This window comes from Sorghum bicolor, chromosome 2, assembly GCF_000003195.3.
Source record: "Sorghum bicolor cultivar BTx623 chromosome 2, Sorghum_bicolor_NCBIv3, whole genome shotgun sequence".
Taxonomy (NCBI): domain Eukaryota; kingdom Viridiplantae; phylum Streptophyta; class Magnoliopsida; order Poales; family Poaceae; genus Sorghum; species Sorghum bicolor.
The window spans coordinates 64,390,721-64,412,888 of NC_012871.2; the positions used below are offsets into that span (position 1 = coordinate 64,390,721).

The 22,168-nt window shown below is 42.1% G+C and overlaps 2 protein-coding genes across 2 annotated transcripts; one reads left to right on the top strand and one right to left on the bottom strand.

Moving 5' to 3' along the window:
- LOC8058972 lies at positions 3,495–5,621 on the top strand. The gene is made up of 2 exons (XM_002460447.2): positions 3,495–4,007; positions 5,269–5,621. Exons 1-2 carry the CDS (start codon positions 3,650–3,652, stop codon positions 5,304–5,306), a joined length of 396 nt encoding a protein of 131 aa, XP_002460492.1. The 5' UTR covers positions 3,495–3,649; the 3' UTR covers positions 5,307–5,621.
- LOC8054787 (peroxidase 55) lies at positions 17,367–19,460 on the bottom strand. The gene is made up of 3 exons (XM_002462590.2): positions 19,081–19,460; positions 18,219–18,410; positions 17,367–18,128 (listed from the first exon to the last, which is right to left on the bottom strand). The coding sequence occupies exons 1-3, from the start codon at positions 19,312–19,314 to the stop codon at positions 17,541–17,543; spliced, it is 1,014 nt and encodes a 337-aa protein (XP_002462635.1). The 5' UTR covers positions 19,315–19,460; the 3' UTR covers positions 17,367–17,540.

Here is a 22,168-nt window from a genome sequence, read left to right on the forward strand (position 1 = left end):
AATGGCACTCCCCATGGTAGAAACTACATGTAGTTTCTATACCTATTAATTTCTATAGACACTATGCATAAAAACTATGGTCCCAATGGATAGTTCCTATACAATAATTTGTTATCCAATCACATTCATTCTCTCTCCATTCTCAACCAATCATATCACTTGATGTCTTGGATCTCGCGTAGACATAGTGTCTAAGACCAGTCTCAGTGAGGGTTTCACCAGGATGTTATGCACATTTATTAGAGCGTCATGTCAGTAAAACTACACTTTTTGCATGAAACGAAGAGGAGAGAGAAGGAAGTAGTTTCACCATGGTGAAACTCTGCTGGTGTTGTTTCCCACGCGGTGAAACATGATGAAATCCCCACTGAGGACTAAATCGTTTCACCATCTTGTATGTGATCCATTCATTTTGCAGTAATTAAATGTTTTGCCCAGTCTAGGAAACATCAAGGTGAAACTCATGCATTGTGAAGGTTGTTTCATTGTTCGTTTCATAGATGCTCTGTCAGCAGATTTGTTTTGGAAACAGTGCATTGAAACGGGCCATTGAGACTGGCCTAAGTTAGACCCAGTTTCTATGATTTTTACTCTCTCTCCAATAACTACCTTGTCATATCAGTAAAATGGTTATGTAACACCATAATTAATGTCTATAGAAACTATGATAGTTTCTGTATTAGGAGTGCTGCTCTGACCCGTTGGCGCTTATGCCGGTACGGTGCGCACCGCCGTCGTCCCGTCTCCGCGTCCGTGCGGCGGCACGGGCACGGCGGCCTAGCTCCTTGACCCACCTCGGTGGGTCACGGTCAAAAATCTCGGCACTCGCGCGGCCTGGGGTCTCGCCAGACAAATCCCAACCGTACCGAGTACCGTATGCCGCCACCAGGATCGCGATCGAGGTTGCCCCGCTCTACCACGTGAGCGAGCGAGCGAGCCGGTCCGGTCCCCCGTCGACATCTTCCCACGCGCAGCATGCTTCAATAAATAAATCAGCAGGCGCGGCGGAACCATGCGACGGCCACGTCTGCATGATCTAGCTGAGATGATGTTCCCATCACCAGGCTCCGCCGGATCCGCGTACGTGGAGCTACCACTATTGCAGTAGATGGCACAGGGAAAGAAGAGCCGAAGCTGTTGGGGCAGAGGAATCTTGGGGGGGTCACTGATGAGGGCCAAGCTGCCACTGCCACGGCGAGGGTATGGTGTGAGATGGATTTGCGCGAAACAGGACACGGATGTTACTTTCTTTGCAAATGGATATGGAAAAGGATTACCACTGCCATGTCATATGCTCAATCTGCTGCACTTTTGTCCCGCTACTAGATATTCACAAGGATGTGATCTTGATGGGTAATTTTGTTTGGTGTTCATCGATCCCTCGTTAAAACTCTGTGACGTTTCAGTGCTACAGTATTTTTAATCGCGGCGGACAAAAACGCTTAACCACGATGGATAGGTCAATCGTCTCACATCAAAGGTCACGGTTGCTAGGCCGGTGGCCTGATCTGATTTAATCCACGTGGGCCACCAGGCTGCCTACCTCCGAGGGCTAAAATAAAAAGTCGCTGTTAAGATTTTTGTGTAGCTGTGCATGTGTTGTAAATGATGGCTAAAGCACAGTTTTTCCAACAAATAGTGTCTTATGCTCCAAATAAGATTTATAAATGAATGCAAAGTAGAGTATCATGTTTCCTCGCGGGCCACACGCTTAGTTTATTAAAAATATGAGCGCGAGAGATCGACAGCCATATGTGACATTGAGCTGTGACATTTGCTCTCTTAGGCCTTGTTTAGTTACTAAAAATTTTCAAGATTTTTCATCATATTGAATTTTTGTACACATACATGAAGTACTAAATATAGACGAAAATAAAAACTAATTGTACAGTTACCTGTAATTTGCGAGATGAATCTTTTGAGCCTAGTTATTCCATAATTGGACAATAATTATCACATACAAACGAAAGTGCTACAGTAGCTAAAAACAAAATTTTTCGCGAACTGAACAAAGCCTTACTTTTTGAAAAACAAATTTCAGTTTTCATATTTTAATACTATACTATACTATACTATACTATACTATACTATACTATACTATACTATACTATACTATACTATACTATACTATACTATACTATACTATACTATACTATACTATACTATACTATACTATAAGTTCAACACTCGCCTCCTCGTATAAACCGCACCGATAAAGACAATGTAACCATAAAAAAAACCTATATTGAACAACACTGATCTAGTCGTGAAGGTGCCATGGACATGGCTCTAAATAAAGTGACACATCATCGTCTATTTAGCTCTAGCTTCACCACTGGCCAGACATCGTCGACATCACCAACTGTTGGCACGTTAAATAGGCACGGTTGTGTGTGCCATAGGATTCTTGCTATTTTGATGATGGGCGATACTAGACGGAGTTCTTCGGAGAAACTGCAGCCGCTATGATTTTAATCTAAAGCGAACACCTCAAAAAAGCTTTTAAATCAATATTTTGTTCCATAAATTATAGAACAATGTCAGAGTACTAGGAGTAGCAAAACAATGTTGTGGTCGAGATGTTACCAAAGCAAGATGTAGCCATGTAGGAGTACATCAGCTAAGTACGTTTAACTCAGCCAAACAATGAAGAAACATCACCTTCTGAATGGTTTATAGCGTGACGGCAGGTTGCCATCGCATGATTTTGTTGCGTACAACCTTCAAATTTACTGTAAAGGAAGGGTCAACCACCTACATTAATTAATTTGTGTGAACGAGGATCATGTGTGATCAGTGGTGTCTTCATCTTTTTAATAACAATTTGCTCATAGATATACATGCATATCTTATTATGAGCATCTATATAATGTAAAAACTATGTACATTACTCAATTCTGTAGAACCATCACTTATACATGCGTATCCACCTCTAGATATAAATTAAATCACTCTAAGCAAAAAAAAAAAACAAAAAAAAACTGATGCACTAGATTTAGGAAGCAACTCAACCAAACAGAGTTGATTGACCATTATATTATTAGCAATTCATATATGTCTACATACGTGCCTTTAGAATCAAGAAATCCACTTCTCCACGGGACTAAACAAAATGTGGCCCCAACAAGAACCAACCAAAATATTGATGATGAGATGCGTCCATAGTTGAGCAGGACACCGCCATAAATTTCAGAGGGACTTTTAGAGCGTTTCTTCCCACCACTTCGAAAATCGAAATCCTTTGGAAAAGCTGCTACTAGAATTGAACGGTTTTCTTTCAAATTCTACCAGAATTCGCGGGATTGGTAATGCTTTGACTTTTTTTTTTTAAAAAAAGGCAATCAACTAGCTGCACGGTTATCCACGTCACACCGAAACCAGCCAGCCAATAAAGAATACCCGCAATTATCCTCTTGGAGAAAAAAAGACGGTAGGCCCATGCCCCTCTGTGGGCCCTACACACTATATCAACAGCGCCCATGTTCCCTTCAATCCTTCCTCTCCACCTCCGCCCCGCGGCACGGCACGAAAGCGCAAACCCCAACTAAAAAGCCGCCAGGCAACGAGAAAACGCAACGCGAAGCAAACCCAACATTTCGGCGTCCCGATCCGCTCTTCCCCTCACCTCCGAGGCTCCAGGAACGGCGGGATGAGGCCGGCGGCGACGGCGGCGGCGGACGCGCACCAGTCGCGGCTGCTCTACGAGCTCTGCGCGCTCCTGCTCACCGTCCTCCGGGCGTCGCCGGACGACGGGGCGGTGGCGCGGCCGCTGCTGCCGCGGCAGGTGACGCCCGCCGGGGTGGCGTCCATGCTGCTGGGCGCGTCCATGGCGCTGATGCTCTGCGGCTCCGTCACCTTCATGCTCGGCTTCTTCCTCATGCCCTGGGTCGTCGGCCTCGGCTTCCTCTTCCTCTTCGTCGGCTTCGTCACCAACCTCTCCGGGATCTGGAGGGCCATCCTCCTCTGGCCCTCCGCCGCGGACTCGCCCAAGGAGGCATCCTCCCCATGTACGTGATCTCGCCGATTTATACATGTTTGGGGACGAAACGATCCCCTTCTCTTGTATGATTGATTGGTGTGCTCAATATCCGAATTCCTTGTGAAATTCGACGTGATTCGTGATGAATACGAGAGTTGATCGGTTTCATTTACACTGATCTGGGTTAGCTGCGCCAAATTTAGCATTCTTCCCTTTAGATTTTCAAGCGCCTAACTATATTTTTGGGGCGCTTGAAATTGTTGTGGATGTTGAAGCTAGAATAGATTCGTGCTGCAAGTGAGGAATAAGATAGTTCTGGAGATTTTAGCTTCAAGAGGGCATCAGACATGGCTATTTGATTTCCAGACAATGTGAACAGCCTCCAGGAATTAGTTGGAAAAGTGCTATACCTCACTTTTTATATTTCTCTTGCTTGGCTAACAAAACTAGCTTAGGATTTAAGTGCCCGGCACTGCCCAAGCCAGGGAAAAGGGGGCAAAGGGTTCTGGAAGTGGTGGGTGCTGCCTGTTGCTGCAAGCCAGTGCAAGTTCATTCAGAGTGTAATTTAGACGTTTAGTTCTCTAAGTTAGATCTGGAAAGATTGTGATAACTATAGTTGACGAAATATGAGGGTGGAAAACAGTGTGATTGTGTAACCTACTAATGGAACTGGAGGAGAGAAGTAAAGAATATGCATGTGAAGTCAAAAAGGTGAAACGGGAATTTTGTTAAATTCTAGACCAAGGGGGAAAACCTTCATATATCTATTCATGCTGATGGGATTCATGGGAGACAGGGATGGCTCCTTAAGAAAAGTGCTTGAAATGAAGACTATATATTAGGATTCATGATTTTGCAGAACGAGTGCTTTCCTGGACTAAAGAGCATAAAAACAGCAAACAAGTGGGCTGAGCCTGTACCATTTCCTTTCAGCATTTCACTATCAAGCTTCCCTATATTCCAATGGGGACAGAATATTAGAGATACAAGACTGACATAACTGTACAGTTTAACCTCAGTATCATCGCCAGCCTCGGTTATCTCTAGACTAGAAAAATTATATTTAAGCAAGTGAAAAGTCTATAGTCTATTCATTTTTTTTCTATTCTATACAAAGCAGATAGATTAACCGTGAGTTCATGAACTGGTACTACCATCTAGAATGTCTCAACATAGGCAAACTTAGTGTCAATCCTACGTCGTTATCATTGTACATACCTGTTTCACTTGTTTGGCTGTCCAACACAACACTGTAATATGACCTTTCGGTTGTTTACTTCTGATTACAGGGCATATATTTTCCAAGCCTTCATTCATGTCGATGTGAAGCCAACTACAAAGTAAGGCTCCCACGGAGGTGTATAGAAGCAGGGGAGTTTGAGCAGACTGTTGTCGTTGCCAACCTATATTTTCCTTCCTGGACAACCTCCTTTTTTACCATGTAACACCGCAGCAAGTTTGAAATGGTTTTATACTGTGACTAGGAGGATACTTGTTTGTACATACGGAAAAGATGATCTGGTCTAAACATCACGTGGAGCTTATAATTGTTTCAGAAATGTTGTTCCTTGGTTGAAAAAAAAATAGAAGAAATCTCATACGTTTTCCTTTTCATCGGTGAGCTTGTGTCGTCTCACCAGTATTTCTGTTCCACTGGGTGTCTCATCTGACTGCTGTTCTGCTCCAACTTTGCTTATGTTTTGACTTTGAGAGTAGTGGATGTATGCAATCTCCGTTTCTTGTAAAATTGAATTGCCGCTAACAGTTGACTCTGTATGCCTTGTGTACTCGAGCCCTAAATTGAAAACATGTTTTGACTTTGAGAGGAGTGGATCTATGTAGTCTCCGTTTCGGTCCTTTCAGAAATCGTACTGCGTGAGCTTTCACCATCTGGCTTCTGCTTGTGATGTTACGCAAAGAAACTGTAGCGAGCTTGTGCACATCAACCGTCTCCTACCTAAACATCTCTAATCCCTTGCTTAAACATTGCCTAATCCCTGTCCAAACCCAGCAAGCACCACAGATCTTGGAGAAAGTTCTCTCTCAAGTTCTCCCTGAGCATCAACGCAGACTGCTACGGATAACCGCCCATAATGGGAGCGTTGGCCGTTGGTGTAGGGCCACTTGACAACGTTCGCCCGTGCTCCCATGTCCCAGTTCCTCTGGAACAGGAAACCTACCAAGGCCCCACGAAAGAAACGGGGTGTTTGGTCAAAAGAAACGGAAGCAAGAGGAGAGCAACCCGGCGAAGCAACGCCCTCCCACACGAAAGCTCTACGCTAGTAGGCGTACTCATTTGGTTTCACCTGTTAAAATTTACTATTTATCGTATCAAATATTTGAATACATGTATAAAGTATTAATTATAATCTATTTACAAACTAAAAACACAACTAGAGATTTGCGAGACGAATCTTTTAAAGCTAATTAATCTATAATTAGACGCTAATTATTAAATAAAACGCTACAGTATCCATTAAACTTGAACAGCCCAACCAACACATCCTTGTCATTTCCGTCAAGCAACACGCAAGTGACATCTGAGAGGTGCCGAATCCGTGCGTTCTATTGTGGCTCATGTGTCTCGTTCATTGGTCCTGCTGCTCCGCAACCGGGCGACGGTTTTTAGGCCTCATTTAGTTTTCAAAAAATTTTGTAAAATTTTTCAAATTTTCCGTTACATCACTTCTTTAGACGCATGTATGAAGTATTAAATATAGATGAAAATAAAAACTAATTGTACACTTTGGTCGAAATTGACGAGACAAATCTTTTGAATCTAGTTAGTACATGCAAACGAAAGTGGTACTATTCCTATTTTACAAAAAATTTTAACAAGGCGTCCGCGTACAGACAGAAGGAACGCAAAAGGCAAAGCGAAGAGGAGCACAAAGGCTGGCAGATTTGTCTCGTACTCCGTATCTTTATTCGTCCAAATACGAAAATCAGGTGCATTCGACATGTAAATTCAGAACAAATAAGATTCTGGCCTGGTTTAGATTTTTTTTTTGCGAATGGAAAATTTTTTATTTTTAGTACTATAATCGTTTGTATTTAATAATTATTATCCAATCATGAACTAATTAGACACAAAAAATTCGTCTTGCAAATTAAAAAAATTATGTAATTAATTATTATTTTTATTTATATTTAATGTTCTATGTATGTGACTAAGATTTGATGTGAAGTCCTAAAAATTTTTAGATAATTTTTTAGAACTAAAAGGCCTATGTAGTCCACGGAACCCCCAAAAGTCAAAATGGAAAACCTGCACTCTGTAGTGAAGAAAATAGAAACGCCAGGAATCATAAAGTCAAAACAGAATCCCAAAAGTCAAAACACAAAGCCCCCTGCACAAAAGAATGCAGTTACGGATCAGTACCAATCAAACTACTTCAAGTTTATAGTAAATATGTTAACATTTATATATCCAAATAAATTTATTAAAAAAGTTCTATAATATGACTAATTTAATGGTAATTATTGTGTATAATGAATATTAGTATTTTTTTGTAAACTTTAATCAAAGTTTATGAAAACTTATTTATAATTTAATGAAATTTATTTTGTATCATGAGTGTTAGTATTTTCTTTTGTATAACTTCAGGATCAAATTGTTTGATTCATCAAAAAGGAGAAAAAGGCACACCACAGACATCAAGTTGCTAGATTTGAAACCATATAATTCCTCTTTTCCACAAAACAATGCAATTCTAACAATAAACTTGGACATCACGCATGTCTAGGTTCATTGCTAGAATTGTGTGTATTTGTGTTTTATTGTGGGACAGAGGGAATATGCTTGTTCTTCACCACGCTAATAAACGTGACTTCTATTTTTTTTTAATAAAAATGATGACTACCAACTGTCCAGACTCCAGAGCAGTATCCAGTGCCCTATCATAAACTTTTGATGCAGATAACTAAACACCCAGCTCACATAAAAACTAAGCACATATGAAAATGCAGCCTGCAGCCAGATATTTGACGCCTCCAAGAAAAACAACATGAAGACCACGCGCACAATGTAACAAACTAATATATTTTATTGATGATAGAAATAAACAAGAAAAATAACAAAAATCAGCCATAGCCATAACAAAAATCAGCCATAGCCACTAATATATTGATGATAGAAATCAACAAGAAAAATAACAAACTAATATATTGTCTGAACTCTGAAGGCATCTTTCTATTGAGGCCAACATGACATAATTGCATTGCATTATGTTACAGCAGCTAAATCATGGGTGATTACAATATGAGGTGATCAGAGGCTGGCAAGGCAAACTTGAAGAAATAATGCTGCAATGCACGGGACTGATAAAAACAGACCTTCGTTTCAGGGTGTTGAACGTGTTCAGTTTTGTGCTTTAATGATGCACCAAAACAAATAGGCATGAAATTGAGACTAAAATTAAATTAACCCATCCAGGTTCACATAGAAGTTTATCAAATTCATAAAATTGGAATAACCGATCCCATATTACATGAAAGCTATTGCTTAAAAACACAGTTTATATGGATCCAAATATAACTGCACTTCCATGTAAAATTTGGAGAAGGTTCCAAAGATATCAGAAGGAATGGATGGTTTAATTATTGAACCAACTGCAGCAGTTCCATGTCCAAAGGATATCTAGATGGCTCACAAAAGCTTAGAAGTAATAACTTAACCTGAAATGCAAGGGAGTTACTTTAGTCTATGCCAGAGTAGCATACAAAGTGAATCATTTACAGTTTATGAATCAGAATGTGAAGGTCACAAGTACTATGAATTGCTGAAGTACCTGTAGAAAGCTATGCCACCACAAAATATAGCAATCAGCGGTCACCTGAAACTCGCACAATACAAAAATGCATCAGAATTCAGTACTAAATATGTTAAGATGAAAGATCTCATGGTTAAACATATGCTAAAGTGAAGGAGTCAACATAGAACATACAGTAAGCAGTTGACCTTACTTGGTGAATTTTGCACAAATATTTTCTTTTGACAAAACAAGGGACACTTCATCAAGATAACTAGATATAATATATAAAGTTCGTTTTCAGTCAAAAATATATATAAAGTTCAAATCACAGGACGGATAATTATGGTCAAATACTAACAGTTAAAACTTTCATATAGATTAATCTCCTGAAAGCCATCTGAACTAAAGTGCATCTATTTGCAGAGAATAAAGTGGCAGCTAACCTCAGATTGTAAGCTGAACTTTCAAATGGCTGAAGCCATCTGTCTAGAGGTGTACTAACAACATAAGCCAATTATTTCTCATATAGCACTTGAATAATCTAGAAATTAATTCTCACCTAGAAAATTTATTGTGTTTGTGTGGCAGAACCTCCTGAATTAAGTGGCCCACATGCACCCATCATTGTCTCAAAGACTTCTGATCGACGTGCATGAGTTCCAAATGACTCAAGAAGTCTGTCGGGTGTCCTCGGGAAACCCGAATCATCCACGTTACATTCTTTCCAGGAATTCCCTCATCAAGCATTACAGTATTACAACATTTTCATAGATAAGATAAATCAGAGTAAAAACGGAAAGGTTACATAACATAGATTGAAACTTAAGTCCAACGGTTACAAACCATAAGTATTTAGTACCTAAAAGGTTCGGAACTTTATATTACATAAACCATAAGTCACACAACTTGCTTTACTTGCCCAAGGTCACACATCAGATTCGTCATCATCACTTTCCTCCACAAGAGTGAAGTAACAACGACCATCAAAAGGATTATCAAAAGGTTCACCTGCAACATGGGTTAATAAACCCTGAGTACAAAAGTACTCAACAAGACTTAACCGACTAGAAAAGAGGTGAAGACTCAGGTATGCAGGCTATAGGGATTCAAGGTAAAGCTTTAGCAAGATCAAGCATTTCTTTTGCATAAAAGCTTACTAAGAGTAAAACCTACTTTCAAGTTTTAACTTAAGATCATCATTGATGCCTAACCAAAACTATTATCAAACTTTCATAAGCAAACCATATCTTTCTTATGCCAAAGATTCACTTATTACTACGATGATGGGGTGAGGATTGAGGCTCCATATCCGAGGAAACACGGCGATTCGAATCGATTAAACCCAGCTGGGGATTCAGTACCACACGACATATGTAGAACTTAATCTTGCATATGTCAACCTTTTTCTATAGATCCTCTCATACAAGAACGGGTCCAGCGTCACCCGAGAGTACAGTACACCACCATCCTACAGCCAATCTAGATGTTTTCCGGTCATCTCAGATCCGTAAGGTGGGTACACGCTACTCTCGCCATCTCTCCACTCCCAGTACGCGGTTAGCCGTTCTCAAGTATCGGAATAGCTATAGGTAAGGCTTACCACCGCATGTGGGCTGTACTCAAAGATCTCAATCACAACAGGCCAACAACGGTACGGTCCTTAATCGACACAGTTGGAGACACTACTTTAAGACTTCATTCTTAAAGCAAGTCCACCGACCGGTCTCAAGTTGAAACATTATTGACCATAAAAGTATTCCACAACAACCCTTCAAACTTTCTCATTTGAAAACCTATCTAATAAGCAGGACTAAGCATACTAAGTATTTTCATAAAACAAGTATCAAGGTTAATATGGAAATCATCAAGGTAGATAATGCAGCAAATAGGATTCACTCAACTCCTATTCACCTAATGCATCATATTAACTCAAGTGATATAAATAACTTTATGAAAATACAAGGATAAGGTTTAATGTCCGGGGCTTGCCTTGACTGGAAGGGAAGTTCGGCAACTCAGCAAAGCCCGAAGGATCCACAAACTCGGAAGCAACCCACTGAGGATCAGATTCTTCCGGAGCGTATTCTATACGTAAAAGTGCATATGCATGATTATGATATACTCATGGCATGATAAAGACAGGTTACATGTTCTTGGATGATAACAACAAACATGACTACCTCGAGTACAACTTACCTTCATGGTAAAGAAACAAATTAAGCTAGCTATCAAAGCATAGATTATTACTAAACAAGCTTTATCATTTTTATTAAGCAATATTGGATATCTATCAAACAATAAAGATCATATATATAAAATAAAGCATAACCAGGGAGCATATCATGCTAAGTGACCATTGGTTGCCAATCAATCCAAAATACCACTCAAATCCTAAAAGGATTAATTATTTCTATTTCTTTTATACTTATTTTAAATAGCTTTATTAAGGAACAGCGTATACTTTATCAAAAAGAGCTGAAAATATTCCTGAAGCTATATAACAATAACACAAGTTCACCTATTAAATTTCATGATCTTTGGATATACCCATAAATTATTAAAATTCATGGAAGATTTATTTAGTAATAAACAGAGGCAATTTATAGATACATGCAAACTATCATAAAATAGAACCTAATATTTTTCTTGGGTTCTAAATATTTCAGGGAGTCTATACAAAAATTTTCATCATTTTTGGATCACTACACAATTTATAGCATAAATTCAAACATTAAGCATTTTTAAACAAAAAGGAAAAAGATAAACCACACTGCTGCGCCCGGCCCACGAGCTCGGCCCACGCGCTCGGCCCAAGTCAGCCCGGGAACGCTCTCCCGCGCGGACCGCGCGCTGCCCCTCCCCTCACGCAGACACTGACGGGCGGGTCCCGCCCGTCAGCTTCGCCTTCCACCTCGCGCCGCCGCTCCGGCGACCTCCAGCTCAATACCGGTGAGCTCCCGGCTTCCGCAGCGAGGCGCACTAGCTCCCCCAGCTCCTTGCGCACCCGTAGACCCTCTTTTCACCCGCTCTCCCCTACCCTAGCCCCTGCGACCACGGGCACGGCGGACGGCCGCCTCGGCCGAGCCAACGCCGGCCGTCCCAGGCGAGTAGAGCGACGCAAAAGCTTTAGGAGCTCACCGCGATCTCAACCGAGCAAGGAGCGGCAACGGAGAGAGTCGGAGTGATGCTGGCCACGGTGGAGCTCGACCACGGCGGGGCTTCGGTCGGACTTGGAGAAGAACGTCTCGGTGGAGGGCTCCGGTGGGTTAGAGCTTGCGCTCGGGGGTGTAATCGATGGTGGGGCTCAAGGCGGAGCTGCTGGGGTTCTCGGGTGGATTGGAAAGGGAGCAACCGAGGCGAATTTGGAGTTGGACGAGCCGCTGCCCGTCGGTGCTCCGGTGGCGAAAAAGAGGTCGGTGATCGCAGGGGAGAAGGGCACGTCGCGCTCCACTTCGCCAGCAGCTACTTCACTTTGCCACGGACGCGAGCACGTGCTTGGACGAGATGAAACGGTGGCTCACGCGCTGGCAACGCCGATCCCAGCTCGGCGGTCCACCGCCATGAACAGGGACCGAGCTTATCCCCCTTTTCCCCAAAATACCCTTTCTGAAAACTTAAAATTACTTTGAAATTTTGAACAGAAGATGAAAATATGCCAAAATAACAAATGCCCAGAATTTTGAATACTACAAAACATCTTTAAGGGTCCAAGGCTGATTTCAAATGGAAAGGGATGAATTTGAGCCAAACAGTTTGAAATCCAAATCTCAAGTTGGGAGAAATTCAAATTTTGAATTGGGGCAGATTAGAAATTCCAAAATTACTTTTGATTTTTCATAACAACTTGAAAAACTCCCAACATGAAAGTTGTTCAACTTTTTGAGCTCTACAACTTTCATGTTGACCACTTTTCAAAATTTCAAATAGATTTTGAATTGGAGATTCAAATTGGAAAAGGGGACACTTTCCGGAAATCTGTATTTTCAAAATTACTTTGGATTTTGTACTGAAACTTCAAAAACTCAAAACACCAAAGTTGTACCTCTTGACAAGACTTACAACTTTGCTTTTGAACTCAACTTCAAATTTTGCTTAGTTTTTGAATTGCACAAAAGGGGGCAGATCCAAGGTTTTAAAATTAGGGTTTCCCCCCTTAAGCTCTCGGAAACCTTTCACACTAGGGTTTTAAACACTAACACAAGCATCCATACATAAAATAAACACACTTTAATTCTTAAGCACATTCAACCAAATTTAAACTTATTTTAAGTTAATGCATCAGTGTGTACTTAACAAAAATATTATGCAATGCTCATGATAACATGATCCGCTTTTAGTTTGCTTAACACCAGAGTGTTACAGTTTGACTGGAGCATCAGATTTGCAATAAGTTTGAAAAATGAATTGAAGACAAACAACAAAGTATTTCTTACTGAAATCTACCAACACTATCAATGACTCAAAATTCAAGATAGTAGCTACAACTTGAGCCCAATCATTTTGGTACAAAGTCACGATTAGAGAAACTAAACAACCTAGTTTGTTTACATAATGGTGAGATATTAGGAAATATAATTTGCCTCCTGTAAGAAGTAAACATATTTACACCAACATTTGTGGAATTCACAAAAATTTAATATAGTGACTAAATTGAAGTTAATATCTAAATAGCATGATCAACAGATTAGAACAGAAAAAAAAACAAAGATAATGAAGAGATCGAAGATTACCCACTACGTTGCATCAAACACCGTTAAGACGAACATTCTGACCTTGATCTGGTCCATGCAGAGGCTCCAAGCGCATGAAGAATGGAAACGTAGGACCTCTATGAGGGTCTTCTGCATTGTTACGGATCACTGCCATCTTCCTGGTTCTCAGATTAAACACAAGAAAGTAGGAATTAGGCTTCATTATTGACCAGAATTCCATGTAGACACAACTGGCCCTCACTGCCAGTATGTGCAGCCTTTTCATCCATTCATCACGGCGTATCTTCTTCATCCAGTCATTCAGCAAAGAGATGGCTTTCATGAGCACCCATTCACCTATGCTGTTGCGGAACCAAGGCCTTGTTTAGTTCCGAAAAGTGAAAACTTTTCGGAACTGTAGCACTTTCGTTTGTTTGTGACAAATATTATCCAATCATGGACTAACTAGGATCAAAAGATTCGTCTCGTGATTTACAGCTAAACTGTGTAATTAGTTTTTATTTTCGTCTATATTTAATGTTTCATGCATGTGCCACAAGATTTGATGTGACGGGGAATCTTGAAAACTTTTTGGTTTTTAGGGTGAACTAAACAAGGCCCAAAGCTGCAAGCATTGCTCCTTGCTGGACACGAGGCACAGTCCGCCATGCTCCAGCATGTCAGCCACACAGTAGGACTCCCCTGCGGGGAATGGAGCATTGATGATAGACCATTCCATGGTGGTCGTGTCCAGCACCAGGATCCTCTCTACGAGATTATGGAATCTTTCTTTCTTCGTGTTGGATCACCAGTACGCGAACCGCAGCACGCATGCCGTCGCTGTAGAACGGGCAAAAAGCCAAAAACTAGCCAGCTCGCGGGACTCCAATCTAGTCCATATGCCAGTGCGGGAGGAGAAGATGGCTGCGTGATAGTCTATCCCGATGATCAGGAACGAGCCGTCGGACTCGTCGACAACAATGGCATAACGGACCACGTGCGTCGAATAGGGGAACACATCAAAAACCTGGAGGAAGACGGTGGTCCGCGCGATGGGGTCGTAGACGGCGAGATTGAGCCCGTTCCAGCCACGGGAGAGGAGTTGGAGACCACCGTCACAGCCGCGAAGGCGCCACTCATCCCAGGCGTACCCTTCCTCCTCGACGTCCGAATCGACAGCAGGGAGCTCCTCGAAGAGGAAATCCCCGTCTGCGGCCGCCGCGGCCAGATTGGGGTTACGGGTGCCCCACACGAAGAGCATGTTGGGGGAACGGCGGGGGAAGAGCATATCACCGCAGTTGGTTAGGAGGAACCCGACGAGTGGGGGGCGGCGGAGGGCATCGAAGCGACGGAAGACGGTGGGGTCGGAGGCCACACGGTGCCAGAGCTTGCAGGTGAGAGCGGCGCTGGCAAGCGACGCCATGTCGGGGAGCCGGAGGAGGATCTCACGTAGGAGGTCGGGGCCGAGGGAGGCTTGCGGCAGCGCCGGCGACGTCTTTGCCCTCTTGGCGCCAGAGGCACCGGTTCCCTCGGGCATTTCCCCCATTCCTCCAGATGCTAGAGGAACGGGGATGCTTTGGATTAGGGATTTGGGGCATTGGGGGTCTATTGCTTGTCCGGTGCCTCTATACAGGCGAATTTTTGTAACCATTGGCGCCAAAAAATTTTTGGGTTGGCGCCAAGAAACAGAGATTTTGGATCTTGTATTCCTATCGGGTTAACACGAAAGTATTCCTATCGAGTTTGGGCCGCCACGATAAAAAGTCATGGAATTCCAGGCCTTGTTTAGATCTTTTTTTTTTTGACACTGTAGCACTTTTGTTTTTATTTGACAAATATTGTCCAATTATAGAGTAACTATGCTTAAAAGATTCATCTCGTGATTTACAGGTGTGCAATTAGTTTTTATTTTCATCTATTTTTAATGATCCATGTATATGTCACAAAATTCGATATGATAGAGAATCTTAAAAAGTTTTTGGTTTTAGGTGAACTAAACAAGGCCCTAATCTGGTTGCTAAGGCCCTAAATTCTTGGAGAGAGAGAGAGAGAGTCGTTCTGACCCATTAACTTTTAAGGTCCTATTTTCTCCCTCATCACAAAAAATGTTCGAAAATTTGGGTTTTTTCATCAACTTTTAAAATTGGTTGTTTTCACTTTGGTCTAGTTTTTGCTACTGTAGTACCATATCAGCAGTCGTAGGTGGCTTTACATAAGCCACAAGAGAGATAAATCGAACCAAATTGAATGTTTAGGAAGGTTAATCAACTAAATTGTTTTAAAAACTATCCTATTTAAAAGAACATCCTAACATTTTTACATGAAAAAAATGCAATTAAAAATCCTAAAATCTTCTGATTTAACCTTAGAAGAATCATAGGAATCTTGTTTCAGCTGTAAAAATTATGAACTAGTTGAAGATCCCCCCCCCCTAAAATCATACTTTATCTTATAATATCTAGCTTGAAATTATTTGAATCTTGATCAACTTATTTTGATGCTTATTTGCTAGCACGTAGAAACTCTTGCATCTATTACCCCTTTGTCCTAAAACAAAGCTATTTAAGCATTCAAAATTTACCCCAAAGTATCACATTTATATAGTTAGAGTGGTGAAGAAATATCAACCACATGTATACCTACCATAAGTGTCAGCCACCAGACTCAGAATATGGCAATCACAAGACCTTTTATATAGTTAGAGTGGTGAAGAAATATGGCATGCACTAGATACAGAGGACTTAGAAACGCCACACCACATACAAAGGACTCAACAACATATCACCATGAAAAGGCTAATTGCGACCTGTGGAAAAATTATCGTGGGTTATGTGCTATAAAAAAATTATAAACATACCCTTTCTATCTTCCTTTAAATAGTTACATCACACTCGTTTGGAAAAAGCAAAAAAAAAGGGTTCCAAGTGTTCTATGATAATAGTGTTGTGCGAAAAATAAGGTTCCAAGTGTTCTAAAAAAAGAGCGCAAAGGAGGATAACCTGGGAGAACTTGAGGAGGTGCTCTCCCTCGCCAACCTACAGGGCGCCGGAGACGAAGACAAGCATGCCGCTGGTAGGGGTGGATAGCTAACAGACAACGGTGGTGACCTGTTGCTTGCACATGACGAACAGGAGGGAGGTGAGCTTGCCGATTATGGCAGTGGCTCCTATGTACTTGTCGCCCTCGAAGGTGAGCATTGGAGCACCCCCCCCCCCGTATAGCCTACCAACGCCACTCGATTTGTATTGAACGTTGTGTAGTAGTGGTTCACAAACACCTTCGCCACGCTGTCGAGGTCCATCTCATGGTCTCCCCCCGCTCGCCACCCGTGAGCTTAGGGTTTAAGGGCTTTGTGTGTGGGAGCAACGGAAGAGGCAGATGGGATGAATTGAACGGAAGGGTTGAAAAGTTGTCGGCGACGTGGAGGAGAAACTGTAGCCTAACTCGAGAAGATTGGACCGTGTTATATCCTTCAAGCAATGGAAGATTAAGGCCTGTTTGGATATAGTATTTTTAAAATACTAAACAAATATTATTATTTAATACGCTAATTTTATTTTTAAAAATTATAGGATATTAGGATGTAATAAATCTTGTAGCCTCTGTAACCATAGTTTTGTCAAACCTATAGTTTTTCTGGAGTTCTAATTAAAAACTTTATTCATGAGCTCTTTTTTCTAAACTACAGTTTTATGTCTCTGTAGCTTATAGAACAACAACTTTGTGATACTATAGTTTTCAAAAACCACATCATTCAAACAGGTCCTAATTTGGGCTCACTCGCTCATTTTTGTTTTATTTCGGCGTAACGGCTATTTTATTTTCTATTTTTTTCGTCTCTCTCTCGCGTAACGTCTCTTTTTTCGGCACGTGAGAATCGGATCACGCAGTTGCACGAGCGCGCGAACGCGCGACCAAGCGTGCATTTGAGTTTGCATAATATTTGCTGCCCCAATCTCTTGTACACATTCCTAAGGGTAGCGTTGTGTGCTGTCACGTGAACGTGGGCAAGTTTGCTTACGACCTTACGTATGCGGCAGTGTGTTTTTTTTTTTGCAAAAGAAATGGGTCAAAATATGAAAAATAATCTTTGCACAAGTTTGCAGCATCCTCGATCTACTCGTTGAATGCGGTGCAGTCTCTTCTGATCTCCCCGTGCCTGCCGGTGGTCTTCACCCCAACACTGCCCAGCTTCACCATGGCGTCCTTGAACGCCTCGAAGAAGCGCGTCTGGTTCCCAGCGAAGCCCCTCACCGCCGGCCGCGACGCGCCGTCGCTGTACAGCGCCTGGTCGGAGGCGAACAGGCCCAGGCCGCCGGCGAGGTTGGCGTAGTAGGCGTTATCGAAGGCGGTCGGTGTGATCGGGTCCATATCGACGGCGATGTCCGCGCCGACGTCCGGCGGGCAGGCGCCCATGAGCTGCCGCGCGTACGCAGGGTTGTACGACGGGTCCACCGACGCGCCATTGCCGCCGCCGCCGTGGCGGTAGAGGCGGTCCGTGAAGCGGGTGCAGTGCGCGAACCCGACGGTGTGCGCGCCCGAGAGCGCGACCATGTCCAGCGTCGTGAGGTTGTGCTTGGCGAACATGGCGGCGAGGTCCTTGACGCGCATGTTGGGTCCCGGCAACTTGCCCGCGACGTTGCCGGCCTTGGAGACGAGCCCGTCAAGCCGCCCAAGCTGGACGGTCCAGTGGGGGCCGGACGACTGAAATGCCATTGCACAAGCACACAGTATCGATCAGAAACCGAATTGCCATGGCTCAGTAAGAAGTGAGAGCTTGTCTGAATCAATTACCATGGCGACGACGTCCCTGGCGGCGATGGCGAGGATGTCGGCGCAGGAGACCACGCCGGGGCACTTCTTCTCGACCTCGGCCTTGGCGCGCACCACGGTGTCGAAGCCGTCGCCGGCGAGGGACACGTTGTCGGGCGCGTCCTTCTCGGCGTCGTTGTCGCGGGACGCGATCATGACCGACGCATCACAGCCCTGCCAGTCGATTTTTCACCACAAACATGTCAGTTTCGTTCTGTTTCAGCCCCGCGCAAACTGGAAAAGCGTATTCACCATTGGACATTCAGAGTGTGGAACGAAACGATGACGTGGACAGCATAAAAATTCCGTATTCGCCTCGTCGGAAGATGACAAATGGGTGGGTGGCTGATTTGCCAGCAGGGACGGGCGTCCGACACATCTGACCTGATTATCTGATAGAATTCAGACTAGTTGACAGAAAAGGTCGTGCAGTCACATGGCACAGCCGACGAGTGCGTGATTAGAAGCCAATAATCGAGCTGTCATTCGTACCAATAATCTACATCTACTGCCGCGTCAGTCCTTCTTCTAGCACTAACACTACCAAATTCAGTCTGATCTAAGAGGTCCTTGACGCAATCTGCAAGTTGATCTGAATGCAGCTGAAAAGCCTTGTCGAACTGAACCTCTACGACATTGCAAATCAAGAAATTTTCAGTCACCAGCGACTCAGATTGTAAAATATAAAGCGAGGTGTTGAAAACACAAGATCTTCACAGGAATCGGTTAAAACAATCCCCTCCGTGTTCTAATTTCTAAACGGATTCTTGGTCTCGGCCAAAAGAGCCTCAGATTGCCCGAACGCGCAGGCAGGCAGGTGCAGACACTGATGGATGTTGCTCACCTCGACGAAGCAGTCGTGGAAGAAGAGCCTGAGCGTGGCCGGGACCGTGACGAAGGTCTCATTGACCTTCTTCGCCACCACTGCCCGCACGATCGCCTCGACGTCCGGGCACGTCGACCGGTAGTAGTCTGGGGACAGCTTCGCCTCCGCGGACGGCAGCGGTATTGCTGCCACTGCCACCAGCACCACGGCTGCAGCAGCAAGCAGCAAGTGCCTGCGTCTTCGTTTCTCCATGGCCTTCGAGCTCAAGCTCTGTGTCTGTGTGGGAGTGTGTTCCAGAGGGAAGAAGACGCAGAGCGCATCTACGGATGGAGCGAGAGTGACCAGCGAAGTGAAGTGACGACTGACGACTAGCTTGGAAGGCTCTACAAAGGGAGACAGGGTAGGTGGGTGGGCCTGTATATACAGTGTGCACTGAGGTACTGCAAGCCAGTCTTAATGCATAGTTTTATAGTATAGTTAACAAAACTATAAACTAGATAACCGAATCATATAAGTTTTATGGGGATGAAACTTCTGTCATATAAAGTTAATTAGTTGATCGACAAAAGGTTGAACCGGATGTTGCGCTAGAATCTGTACAGTATACTACTCCAGTATATTAATTGACCTGAAAACAAAATTACATTAGCTAGCACAAAAGTGGACAGATAAGTCGTTTTTACTGTCCCTTTACAGAATCGAACATAAGATTTTCACCTAATATAGCTCTAGTTCAACTCTTTCAAAGGGATCCCCGCATTTCTTTCACTCCATCCCAAAGACTAAGACCACTTGAGTCACATTTTTATATTTTAATTGAACACTTTTGATTTATGATTAAAGGATAAAATTGTTATTTTGTCAAACGTATGTAGATCAAACCATGTCTTCTAATAACAAGAAATCTTTCACGGTATCAGTCCCCTTGCCCCCCATATTCTTTGAGAATTTAAAGGATCCTTTTCGAGTTTCTATTTCTTCATTTTGAATATGGGCTCTTCTATCTTTGACCTTTTTTTGACTTTATTCTTATTTATTTCATTTCAACTTTTCCTCTTCTATCCCTATCATGTTGGTACAACATTTGCATCAATACAGAACTTTTTACTATGTATGAATCGATATTATTCTATTCCAATTTTTTTCTAAAACTTCCCAAGAAAATTTCCGAAATGGATCCAAAATTGATGGGTTAATGCGAGCTTATCCATGCAATTAGGCACTTTTCAAATAGGAACCCATTTCCTAATTGGCTTTTGTGTTTTGGTGAGTCGTCCAAGATCCTTTTAATGACCTATGTTGTGTTGAAGGGATATCTACATGATCCAATCGATTGCATAAGACCCTCAGTAGCAATAGAACAGGGAACACATTATACATAAAAGATAGTTTTTTAATTTTAATTATCTATGCATTAGTCTATTTCTGTTTCTAGATATCTATTTCTATATATCTATATATTAGTATTAGTTAGAAGCACTATTCTATTAGTTAGCAATTTCAGCTCCGTGAGTTCTTTCTCTTCATAATGAATTGTCGACAGTAGTCCTACATTTTCTCAATGGGCCGAGGAAAACAAGAGCTCAACAGGAAGAGGATTATACCATGTGAGAAGCACAAAGGTCAACCCACTTCGAATATAGAATATGGATTATGGCAATGCAACAAAGTTGGGTCATCAAATCGATCCAAATGAATCAATCTTTATACGTAGGTCAATCTTTGCGATAGCAAGTTTGAAATTTTGTCTTGGTAGGACATGGATTTCTATTACTATGAAATTCATAAATTAGTTTATGGGAGGGCTACCATTATCCTTTTTCTTGTATGTGTTCCTAAGAGAAGGAATTTATCCATTTCATGTTTCGAGGTCTAAAAAAGGACATGAAAACCAATATAAACTCTTAAATGGAAATTGAAAAGCAATGTAGCCCTAGTTCCTTTGAAAATGGTAAGATCTTTGGTACAAGAAGGGGCGATCCATATCATCTTGACTTGGTTTTACTTTCTCTCTTCTTTTTAAGAGATACCGGAGTCGGGTTCTTCTCCTACAAGTACTGAATAGAACATGGCAAACAAGATCTTCTTCATGGAAACCCACTTGATTTAGATAGGGAAAAGCTTATAGATTTTATGAAGTCATGTGCTATGGATCGAATCCATAGTCAATTCTATTTTTGATAGGACCAGTTGATAACTGAATCCACTTTTCTCATTATTGGACTGTCCATAATAGTGCAGATAGAAAGACTAGATGAAGAGTGGTTTGACCTTGTGTTTCTTGCCCCTTTGCCTTAGGATTCATTAATTCTCTCTTTCTCAGTGGGATGGGGGAGGGATATAACTCAATGTAGAGTGTCATATTCACGTGTTCATCATTTATGATATCAAACCACTCTGTTGCTTGATGATTACTTTATCCACTATTGTTTCCTAGGACCAAAGTTAGCATATGGAGAACATGCCATCACCTGTTGCAGCACATCGAGAAGACTATGGTGTTCCTTTTACATCATTTTTCATATCAATAGTGGCAGAGCCTGACCCATAATCAGGGGGAGGGGAGCTCAATTTTCCTTAGATAATAGGAGTATACTATGTTTATTGCCAGATTAATCATAGTTTTGAGGCCAACTAATTCTACTTGTTGGAGATAGATGGGCCATGAGGCCATTACATGCACATTTTGCAGATAAGTAAACTGAATATCTAGCTCCTCAGATAAACTGATTACCTAGACATGCAAATAATCAAAATATACACAAATCTTCATTAAGTTTTGTTAGCCTAGGGGAGTGGGGGTGGGGTGTGGGGGGGGGGGGGGTTGCAGAGCTCGGCATGGCCTCACTAGGCGTTCCACCAGTGCATATCAATCCGTCCTAGCTTAAGCCATATTTTGTCCTTCCTGTAATTAATTGACATTGTTCTTCGTATATACTCTCTCCGTCCTACTATTTTGATTTTTAAATTTTTTTATTTAACCATTCATTTTATTAAAAAATTTGGTATAAGTATTATTTATTTTTTATGACTTGTTTTGTCAATAAAAATACTTTAACAATAATTTATTTATTTGACTATTTATATAAAAATTTAAATAAAACGA